Source organism: Puntigrus tetrazona, chromosome 5 (assembly GCF_018831695.1).
Source record: "Puntigrus tetrazona isolate hp1 chromosome 5, ASM1883169v1, whole genome shotgun sequence".
Taxonomy (NCBI): Eukaryota; Metazoa; Chordata; class Actinopteri; order Cypriniformes; family Cyprinidae; genus Puntigrus; species Puntigrus tetrazona.
Window position 1 is genome coordinate 7,769,134 of NC_056703.1, and position 12,169 is coordinate 7,781,302.

Sequence of the window (12,169 nt, forward strand, 5' to 3'; positions counted from 1 at the left end):
CAAAAACAAATGCCACTGTGTAGAAAATGCGTAAGTCCTGATGTAATGGTCAAAACATAAAAGGCTTATTGATATGACAAGAGGGAGCCAGTGAAGTGGCGTGTTCAGACAAAGAGCAACATTTCCAGCAGCTTCTGGTCAATAATATGCTATTTGCCAACGGTCTTCAAATGAGGGCTTTAACTAGACACAGCTTCTTTGTCATATGGTAACATCTAGACTTGTGTAGTGTACCACAAATCGTGGGCTTCCCCTCCTCCACAAACCATGAGATTGGGGCCCTATCCACAAGTTGTGACGTCATGGTCAAGCAATGAAAATCTTTAAGCACTCAAATAAACCATGATACAAACAAGACAGACAATTTTAGAATGGAACACTGTTCTCAAATCTTTCCTTCGCTTCACAGGGAAGCATTTTTTACTGACAAAGGCTCGCTTTACACTGGAGCTCACGTCATTCTTCAGCACAGTTCTCGTTTCCTGTGCGCATCGATAACAAACATTCAAATGTGTGATGTATTGATTGTTTCTTGCTCCTCTAAATACGTTCAGGCAGCACACAGTGTACTTGATGACTTCTGTGGGAGGCAGAATCGTTCTACATAGCAAAGCAAATTTAACCATAACAAAATTGGCTGTGAGTGGCATTTAGGGTCAGGGCCCTCACTTACTGCAGGGCTGCTAGGGTGACTTGTATGCCTGTGTGCGTAGCATGAACGCCTACATCATGAAACAGCACCTTGGGTTAATGACCTGTCACTTTTATTGTGTATTTTGATGGATGCTGTTATCTGTGATTAAGTATGGAGAAGTATTCTCAGCATGGACTCATTAATCACGATGTAGCAAATGACACAAACATTTATATGCAATTTTCTTTAATATCTTATCACTTTATACTCTTCATGCTAGCCCTGAATGCACGTTTCTTGCCCTAAAAAACACATACTACTCAAGCACGACAGCCACAGCAGGCTTTTATGAATGACAGATTGGGTACTGTAATGGAAGCTCTCTACAGCCAGTGTTCAGAGAGGGAGTGGGAATGCTGTGAATTATGATGCCTTTCTCCATGTCAGGGGAAGCAGAGGGGGGCTGCAGTCTTTGAGCCCGCTCCAAATCAAACACAAGCGGATGGCTGACTCTCGCACGACTGCGGCTATCCCGTTTCCATCTGCAGCAGTCTGCTGTGGGAAAGCTATAATTACTCAGCGTGTGGAGTCACTAACTTTACCCTTGCACTCTCAAGTCTGCTTTACACATACAGACGTATGCACAAAGAGAGGCAATGTCAACATACTACATGCACATGCATGTACAGACACAGAGATGACAACAGTTATCTCACTGAATTATTACTGTGCAACGAAAAAATGACAAATTTTGACAGTAAAAAAACAATGAAAATGCTAAGGTAAAAACCTGTTAATGGTAAATTCCTGTAAAATCCACAGGGAAAACCCGTGAACTGACATTCCCAGAATTCCCTCCATTGCATTTCAAATTTAGTTTGAATTTGATGTCTTTTCTTTCAAATAGCTATGTTTCTTCTTAGTATTGTATGTTACATGTAAAGTTTTTAACTGAATGTTTATTGTATATTTCAGTTTAATGAGTCTCACCATGATGGTGTTTAGTGGCTGTTGAAAATCTATATAATGTCCTTCTATATATGTTGATATTTAAAAGCTGCTTGTGATGGGCTTTGGTTCATCGTGTGACTTTCTCATCACCACCTGCATTTGGTGGTTATCAGTGTATTTCAAAAGGTACCAAACAGACTTCAGTACTTTAATAGGTGGGTATTTTTTTTTGTCAATTTTTTTGACAGTGTAGAGCATAAAATGTATGTAAAACAAGAAAGTCTGATAGATAGATAGATAGATAGATAGATAGATAGACAGATAGACAGATAGACAGATAGATAGATAGACAGATAGATAGATAGACAGATAGACAGACAGATAGATAGATAGATGGAAGTCTAATTTTGTGAATTAAACAGTGTCACATTTCTAACAATGTATGACGGTTTGCTATGACAGTATTTGGCTTCTGTGACATAACTCTATTCCTACTGTCTAATATGAACTACAGGTTCACAAAATATCAGTAAATGATAAGGTATGAAAATATGATGCTATGACACACCCACAAACACGCTCAGACAGGATACATGCAGGGGAATGTACTCAGGGAAGGTTACTCTGACACTCCTATCATGAAGAGGCTCGCTGGGAAAAACCACAGACGGTTGACAGGTGACATCCTGTTACTATGATACAATAAGTATGACATGATTGCAGCAGTTTGGCAGGAAGCTGACAAAGTCGAGGGGTAGGGAAAAACCAGCAGCCACTCCACTGCAGTGCAGAGAACGATTTCTCCATGCCTGCTGACTGCATTCATGCAGATGTCAAATTAAGGACAAACATGAGACATACGATGAAAACAGCTTTACAGTAAGAGCCAGGAACTAATATGTGAAATGACACCAGACAACAAATACAGACAGCTCACAGCATATGACAATTCAAAGAATATGTTGTAAAACAGGGAAAATTGCTATTACATGCTTTTATTCAAATCCTACATTCCAGTTAAGAGGTTGTTAAGGGGATTTTCCACCAAGTCATTATGATACCCATAAAACAAGGCTGATGTGATTGGTAAGAAGAGCAGATACTCACCTATTGCAGAGTTGTCCTACGGCTCCATAGGAGTCACAGTCACAGGCCTGACAGCCTCCGGTTCCGTTGGTGAAATACGTATCAGCACATTCATCACAATGCTGCCCCATGTATCCAGTTAGACATAAACACTGACCTGTGACAGAGTCACAAGTATCTTGGTCCTCTGAACCCTCAGCACTACAGTTACACTGATGTCCTGCAGAAGAGAGAGATTAACATGTTAGCTTTTCTTTTCATTTCTTTTCAATTTTGGTGACAATTTTTCTCATCAGATGCTGAGATGAATCACGTGAGACAACAATGGGTTTTAAAAGAGATTTTCTTTTTGTTCTTATATTTCACTTCTTCTTCTGTGTGTTGTTCCTCGTATATTGAAAACTGTCAGCATGGATGCACAACATTTGCTTATTAATAGGATAGCCCACCCAATATTTTTGTTATAACATTTGAAAAATTGTTTATTTTTATTTATTTATTTATTTTTTTTTCTCCAGTTAAGACACGGGTCAATCCTTTTTTTGCTCCATGGAAGAAATATGCATTTCAAAAGACATAAGGTTAAAGGGGTCAAATAATGCTGCTAAAAAGAGCATTATTTAGTTTATTTGGTGTAATGCAATGTGTTTATGCAGTTTGATGTGCAAAAAACAAATTTTTTCCCCACATACTGTACATTTTTGTTTCTCCTCTAAGCCCTGTCTCCTGAAAAGAGGCAATTTGTACAAAGCCCATTGTTCTAAAAAGAGCAAGGTGTGCTCTGATTGGCCAGATATCCAGTGCACTGTGATTGGCCAAATAGCACAAGCATGTGGCGGAAATGTTACAACCTTTACCATAACATGATGCTGCATCCCTGCACAATAAAACAAATTCAGTGGAGACATAATTACTGATTATCATGACTTTATACTGTCTTTTTACGTGTTGCATTGCATTGTGCCTCGTAAACATAACACCATGTCTGCATTTCTGATTGAGAAAAGAAGCACTAACGTTACCCTTTACTGCCCAAAACTCGTATTCGAATAGTAAATAGGCTGCTATGCAGGTTTTAGGAGTCCGTCCTCCATAAATGACCACTGATTTCTAGTTATGTCCTCTTTTGGAAGCACAAAGAAAGCAGTTTCTCTTTCACAACGACACACAGTGTCTCACACAACATTTGTGTGGTGTTTGAAAATAAACCCACTCTGTGGGGGCATGTGTAAAAGAGCCGCTTTAATTTTAGGGAACTTATTTATGCATTAACAGCTAGAGCAAAGTAAAGAGCAAAGAGCAAAAAGCAACAGCCAAAAGAAAGGAAGGACCCCTTTAAAGATTATTTGTGCAGTAATTGTGCTTGTTGTTAGCCTACAAATGTCTTTCTATTTATAATTTCTATTTCTATTTATAATTTCTATTAATCACAGCTTTGTCCTGAAATCACAATATATTAAAAAAAATACTATTATTGGTATTATTAGCATCTCAGTCAAACGCTTGATACTGCAGAGCCCATGAGTGCCCAACCCTGGATGTACATTTAAAACTTACAGTATTTAGCAAGAGAGTCAATCAATAAGTGGCAGGTGGTAAAACACGATCTCATTTGGGCCCCTACACATTTGTTATCATCAGAAACTGGCATTTTTTTTTCCAAAGCTGCAGGATGCCACTTTCCAGTGCCGGCACAGTAGGGAAATATAATGAGAACAGAAAATATGCTGCTCAAACCTCTCTCAAAGAAACTGTATGTGCAAAACAGGAACATTATAATTCAAGTAGTGCACCTAATGGAAATGATATGGAAAGTGCACATAGCCAGTGGGGTGACTGTACCTCCAGGGGTGCCACTGAGAACACACTGAAATACAGCAGCTTGATGAATACAGCCTGTGCTTGGCAACTACCTTCAAGGACTGTTTCAAGGAATGTTTTTAGGATTTAGAGAGGACTTGAGCCTGGCCCATCCTGTTATCAGCGCTCGCAGTACAAGCTGTTCTCTCCTGTGTACGTCAACACCTCTGTAAACAGTTTTTTGTTATAAAAACAGTCTGCTCAGTAACTCAAAAGCCTCCAGCACCTACAGCAGCAGTAACCTTACACATCTAATACGATCAGCAATATTACAGAGGTCACCGAGAGGCTGTCAGCGAAATTATTTGCTCCCAGAAGTAGAAAACAGCGCAGAACAAAGAAGCCTCATTATTAAAGCGCCAATCTTCTGACTGTGCTGTAATATTAGCGTGCCGTGTAGCAACCCCAGAGCTTATCTTATGAGAAACTCACATACATGCAGTGTTCAAATATAGCGTATCTGTGTTTTTTTTCTGGGTAAAAATGGAGCAGGTCCTTTCTCTCAGAGGAAAAAAACACAGTAGCTGTAATTTGGAATGATGGAAGTTTTGAGATGTGTGTGAGAGGAATGGGGAAAGAAAAAAATAACTGATATATGGATTCACGATCTGGATCACGAGAAACATTTCAAGAACCATATTTTGATGGGTTGAAATCACACTGCTCCATAAGGGCGTACATCTGCTAGATACTAAATTCGGAAAACTCTCCTTAACATACTGCATGCATAAATCCAGAGGGGGCCATTCTTGCAGCACGTCATTGTTTTACAGTGACCTCCCATCGGACCCGCGAGTGTGAACACGTAAAAAAAACATATACACATGTGCACTGACGCAGTGAAAGAAATGGAGCGCTGTGATATATTTAGCAGAAGCTCTCAGCGTGTACAGTTCCCATAGCTGACTGGGGGCAATCTGATCTGAATCAGAGGTGACCTTGCTGAAGATCAGATTACACAATAGAAGAGCGCTGCCAGACAAAGTCAAAAAGAAAACATTTTACTCGTCTCTTAATGGAACAATTACAAGTATCCATCTTATCCGTCTCATATTGTCTTACAAGATTCACTCCTAGCCTACTTCCCACAGTCCTGTGAGAGCAGGCATCATTTCATAGAAATACAAATACACTACCGGTCAAAAGTTTAAGGTTAGTGTGTGTGTGTTTTCTTTTTTTTTGTATTGTAGTTACAACGTGGTCTATACGCACAGAATGATAAAAGAGCCTCTCTGCTTTATACAATCATTAACATGCTGAGACAAGACTAAGTGTTTGTGGCAGGACATTGACAAGGTGATCCTTTCTTATTGAGTGTCTACTGAAAATGCAGGAAGTAAAGTCACCTCAAGACACCTGTCAATGAGGCATTGGCTTACTTTAGACAAACATGTAAAGGTCACAGCTTTGTTATAGTTGAATAAGGATGAATGTTTTTGTTTGTTGTCTATGTATCTTAAACTGCTAGGAGCAATGACCTAAATTGACCTTTGACACCTTCTTGGAAATTCCTGCTTCAGATATCGAGTAGATTTAAATATCTGGGTCTCGCTTTTGCAAAATGGACAGATAAAGTTACCATTCTTAACACTTTAACACCTGACTCTGAATCTTGGAATGTTTTGTTACGTTGAATATTACACGCATCGCAGCAATTCCTAATTTTAAACCCAACCCTAAACCAAACCAATAGTTTTAACAAAACGAACGTAAGAAAAAAATACATTTGCTTAAAGGACGTAAGCAAGCCATTTTGGCTTCTACAAATCCTCCTTGAAATAAAACTCCTTGAAGGGCTACAGCAAATGCGTTTTGAGGTCATAGTATTGTGCAAGGAACCATACAAATATGCCTTTGTTAATTACTAATCTAAATGTGTTGCAGTTTTGCTGCCATGTGATCATTCGTCATCACTACATGTCTTGAATAAAAAACGAAACATTTTATTAAAGTATCGTCAATGTTAAAATGCTTATTGAAAAGTAGACAGCAACAAACTGTCATCAGATGTAAAAAAGGTAAAAAAAGGTAAACCTTTGTTTCTAATATTCAGGCATGCCACACATAATCGCAACATGTTTGGGCAAATTCCCGTGATCAGATTCAGCAGCTTTGGCGTTGTTACATAAGAAATTTATGGTACACTTACATAACGGTAACGGCCTGTGGGATGACATACTGACCCTCAGGGTGAGCAGCATGGTGTTATGGGTGATGGGGCCACTGTCACCCTGCATTGCCACCCACATGCCAGATTGTGTGGCACCACTGAGAGTGTGAGAGCTCTTTATCTCATAATACTTCATGAACATATCATACGGTCGCATGTTCAGTGAGAAAACTAGTGGTTATATCAGACAAAAACCGCATGACTAACGTAATAAGAATTTTTAGTGAATAGAAATGACATAGAAGTACAAAGCTAAAGTTCATTTTCTGAGGAAGTGGATTATCTAGATGCATGGGTGTGGTATCAGTTCAGTTAAAAAGACAAGCACACATTGTGAAAGCTCTGTAAACGCACACAGAGTTAAGCGTGTGCTGATATTCTTGTTCTTGCTCTTTGTTGCGTGTTCAGTCCACAAACAGACACTCTTCAATTTCGTCAGAGCACTTAGTTTGCTGGCGAACAGAGTGTGAGACGGAGATAAAGAGCTAAGCAATATCTATACGTGCACTTTAAGATATTCAGCCAATTGGTAGTAACTTGACTGCGCGCTTTTAGATATTCAGGATTATAACGCATGAACAACTAAATATGTAAAGTATTCACAGAAATGCACCTTGTTGGATGGTTTGGGATGCAAATTTTAAATAAGGTTTGCGAAGCTAATGAATTCAGCTATAACAATGACAAGCTCAATAACGCAGACAATAAACTTCAGAGTTGGCATAATATTTGCCTATACAAGGAACAGCACCTAATAGATGTAATATTAGGATATTTAGCTACAAAATGCTTTGTGCATTAGCAATGACAAAACAAACACAGACTCGTGCAGTATGCCTGCTATGCCAGTACATTATAAATTCATTATGGATTTGACTTTCAAATTGTTGAGGGAGAAGATATTGATAGCTTGGCTATCAAACACAGGCAGAAGGGCAGTTATCTGTGTATTACAGCTCTAGGACTCCAGAGAGTTTCTAATCAGCCAGAAAAATAAATCTGCGCAGTCTAGAAGTGTCTTCAACTCACAAAAGGACTGGATTTACAGTGTTTGTAAGCTCAGAGCTTTATTAAGAATGGCAGTCCAAGCAATAGAAGTGCAGTGCTTTTATAAAAACCCCAGACGGGAATTCACAAACAAGGTGCAAATCAATATGTGCTACAGAGCACATTAGAAAACTAAATTAATAGCTCTTACAGCTCATTTGCATATTCAGAGAAAAGTAGCTTTAGTCACTACTACAATCACCATACTGTACCAATGCAATTCATTTCATTTCATTTGGATAGTATTAGTTTGGCATATAAGACGTCAAACAAACTATTTGAAGTTTAATGTCAACAGACTTAAAAATGTTCAAACAGCTAAACCTAAGCAAAACACAGAACGACGTTCCATTCAGAGCACGATGTAGAGGCTTTCAACGTTTAACTGCTTCGGTGTGCAACTCAAGACCACAGCAACAATTCTGTCTCGCTAATGCAGCACATAAAAAAAATTACTACAGCACATCTTGCTAAAGATGTCCAGTCAACAACTGGACAGTAAGAGATAGTAACACATAACTGAAGACTTTCAAAGGATATAATCTGTGTATGGTAGCAGTCAGTTTGAGCTCATGTTACTTCAAACCCGTTCATGAAACTGCTGAGCAAGGACAGTGCGGTAGCTGAAAAACAGCCATTGGATGGGCTTGTGTGTCCGGCAGTGCTGGGGATTTATGAAATGACTTTCGCTGTCCTTGTCTGAATTGTGCTTTTAATAAGCCACACACTGCTCACATGCAGAGCACAATATGACATGCGATATGAGCTACGGTGAAACTCTGAATCACAGGTACTGTACGGCGGGTTCTTGCCATTAACAAATGATCTGCAGGCAATTAAATGAAAAAAAAGAAACAAAAAAAGAAAATTAGCACATACTGTAATAGAGTCAGATGTGCAATAAACCAATCTCATCTCGAAATGGTATTTTGTTTTATTGCATTGCTCACATTATTTCATGATGTTTATGATATTCCCATTAAATACAGTGCATTTTAAATGGTGAAGACTCCTATCCAAGAGCACCACAGCACGGAAAAACATCCTTGGGAAATGATTTTTCACTGAATGCATTGCAATAAAAACAACACATTACAGAAGTCAATGAAAGCGGGAAAGGGCAAATTAAAAATTCTGACTGGAACTCCTAGCTCATATTCTTGTTTTGTTCAATGGTTAATTTTGCCCTCGTAAAACTAACGTAAATGCAGATGTCAATTTTATAAGTGTTACTTAATCTTCAAATCTGCTTGTAAACTGCATTTTTGCAAATGTTTAATTATCTTCCATGGGTGGTTGACATTCAACAATATAAATGTCTAAAATGAATGCGAAAAAACCCCAAAACATTACATAGTTATCCTGTGCATACTATTGCCAGATAAGTGAATAGCTTTCCATATACTGAAATAACCTTTTGGTACATATTTCCAGGCTAAGTTCAAACTATGCCAACAACTGTAACTGTTACGCAATTTAATGCCAACTTTTCTTGTGAGCTTCATTTCTGCCCAACATAATGCATCTAACTATATAAGATGCTCCTTAAATACAGAAACGCACGATTTCACTACAATCGGATTTCTTTTTCATTGCTTGTCTGTTATACACCATTTCAGAAACAGACCTGCCGAGCAAAGAAGAAAGCTTAAAGGAGGGAACTGGAATGAGACAATTACCAGCGTGTTTACAAGACTGATTAATGATCATTATGCTTTGTGGGAAGCAACACAATAAATAATACAATTCACTAACATCTGTATTACAAAGTCTGGTCTGTGGGATGATTCACATTGTTAAAGTATCTTAAGTAAAGGCGCTCCACTCCGGATATTGCTTCTACAATAACTTGTGTAGGTGTTACTTCTAAAATCATTTTTGTGACAGAATGAGGTGAATGCTTTAAGGGTATCTCAAACCACTGCTAATATTAAACATTCACAAACTGTTGATCAAAAAGAGCACCTGCCAGAACAAAATCCCAGGGATGTTCTTACGCAATCATCACAACAAAACATTTACTTAACATCAGCAACTTAAAAGAGCATTCGGAATATTGCACACATGATTTTAGGTTAAGCTTTCTAATAAGACGTTATCCGGGTCAGAGACAAGAGCTCCCAGAAATTACGGTGTCATAGACGTCTGGGGAAACAAGGGCACCGAACTTGCCTCACTGGAAACAAAAGTCAAACACCAGCTATTTTTGTGCAGTCAGAACCTGAAATGTTTTCTTCACTCGTTAAATATATAATAATGACAAAATGTTGCAAGACAAAAACAACAACAACAAAATACCATAAATAAAGCAACAAAGGCCTTTAAAATACGATGACGCTGATTTTTCTCTTTTCTGCAGAAGCGATGTAAGACCTGCAGTAAACAGCAAAGGGCTAAATTTCCAAACACCGTCACCTTTGGGATATAAAACAGAACGAGATGGTTTTTATTTACTGTAATCCCAAACACCTGTCTCCCTGCAGTACAATCACTTCCAATGAACTCCAGAGGGGCTGCGGATCACAGTCTTAACTGAATCTTTGATTATCCCCCATATGGTGGGTTCACTTTCCTTTTAACTGCATTCATCACGCTGCCGTCACTGAATATGTCCAAGTTTCGAGAATTTTAATGGTACCAAAAACAGGAATTTTCTCCCCATTTTTCCAAGAAAGAAACTGTCAAGATGAAAGATTATGAATCAGACGGATTAATGCGTCGTTCTATTAGACAGATAAAGCAGACATAAAGGTGACTGATACTCTACTAGATGTGACCTTAATGAAAATTAATCATCCTTATTCTCAAAGCCAGTTTGGCATCGTGTAACTCAAGATAAACGAGTAGAGGGTTTAAGATTTATGATTGTTTTCCTCTTTTGGCAGTCGGTTGGTAATTAATCACATTAAAGCAATTAAGAAGGTTGTCTCCGTGCAACTGGCCCGATCTCAAATGTCCTTCAGATACACAGCTGTACTGAGGAGTTGAGGTTTGTGGAAAGGATTTGTCTGTCAATTCATTTTTATGACAAAGCTAATCAAATTATCAGCACCACCACAAGACCCACAAAGTGAAGTGAGACAAAGGAGCGTACCGAAAGACAGGGCTGGTTTGTTTTAAAACAGATCCTCTGGAAGCACTGAACAACAGCTACGCGTTTTCAACGCTTTCAGTCTGAATCTGCTCTCAGTGACCGAGAGATAGTAGAAGAAACTCTCTCTGTGTACTGTAATGAATAAAATAAGAATAAATGTAGCATGTGAGTACAGCTCATGCAGGTCTAAACCCCTTGTTTGTTGTGCAGAGGCTGGGAAAGAAATTCAAGGACACACTATAGGTGGCCTGCTTTTTTTAGTATCTGGTGAAGGAACAGTTAAACGTTTAGAAAACATGCACACTGCATCACATTATATCACTGATAAGAATGAGAAGTGATCCTACCTCTCTCAGTGGTTGCGACAGGAGGCACTGAGGTGCTTTTCACTGCCCATGAACTGTTTGTAGTAGTATCCAATGCAGGTGTTGTTGGGTTTTTTGTGCCACTTAATGGAGAGGAAGAAGTGGGTTTAACTGTAATGCTTAGTGTGGAGTTTTCTTTGACTTTACTGCTTTTGGAGGTTGGGTCCATTGTTTTGGTCAGAGGCGCAGCCGTGGTGGTCAGCCAGAAGGGCTGTAGTTGGTTAGTTTTTTCAGTGGTCCCCAAGTCCCTGGATGCGATGCTCAATGTGGGGGTAAAAGGTGAAAACCTGGAGTCTCTGTCGTCCTCCTGTAAGTGGTTTGGGATGGTGGTCGCCTCCAACGTCTCATCCAACGCAGCACGCGGGAGTCTCGCGCCCGGAGACGCGCTCTCATAGCTCAACAAACCAGCTGTATATCCAAACAACAATAACTCCAAAACTGAGAACAGTAACATAGTGTAACGCATACACGTCATTTTGTTCTTTAGCTCCCCATGTGAAACGTTTCGACTGTATCCTTCAGTACTATACAGATGTTTTTCTCACTGCCTAAACCGCGTTTCAGCCAATTGTCTCCACTTGTCCACTCGCGCCGTGAAACTGCACGGTTTCACTCCAGCGGGACTGACAGCTGCAAGCCCCGCCTACTACGGCCACGCCCGCGTCCAATCGGAACGCAGGTTGCGTGTTGATCGGCGTGACGCTGCACCAATCACACTGCGAGGAGGAGCCTCAAACCTGACAACTCTATGACCTGTTTTGAAAAGTGTCAAAAGAAAACAGGTAAGACGAAGTTAAACAGCGCTGCGCGGTAACATCGAGATAAGAGACCAGGCAGAGTCAGCGGTGAGAATGAAAGAAAGAAAACCGACTGAATTTAAAACAAAAGCAAAAAAGCTATCAAATAAGAAAAGCAAGCCATCAAATCAACAGAGCTCATTCTAACTGTACGTGACACGTGTA

General features: G+C 39.4%; 1 protein-coding gene across 1 annotated transcript in view; it reads right to left on the minus strand.

Moving 5' to 3' along the window:
- The window catches only part of si:dkey-220k22.1 (multiple epidermal growth factor-like domains protein 9), a 54,985-nt gene extending 43,173 nt beyond the window's left edge, over positions 1-11,812 (minus strand). Inside the window, exons 1-2 of the mRNA XM_043239862.1 lie at positions 11,190-11,812; positions 2,693-2,891 (exon numbers count right to left, since the gene is read on the minus strand). Of these exons, the coding sequence (XP_043095797.1) occupies positions 2,693-2,891; positions 11,190-11,682 (692 nt within the window). The 5' untranslated portion in view covers positions 11,683-11,812. The remainder of the gene's footprint in view (positions 1-2,692; positions 2,892-11,189) is intronic.
- Between the last annotated feature and the right edge of the window lie 357 nt (positions 11,813-12,169).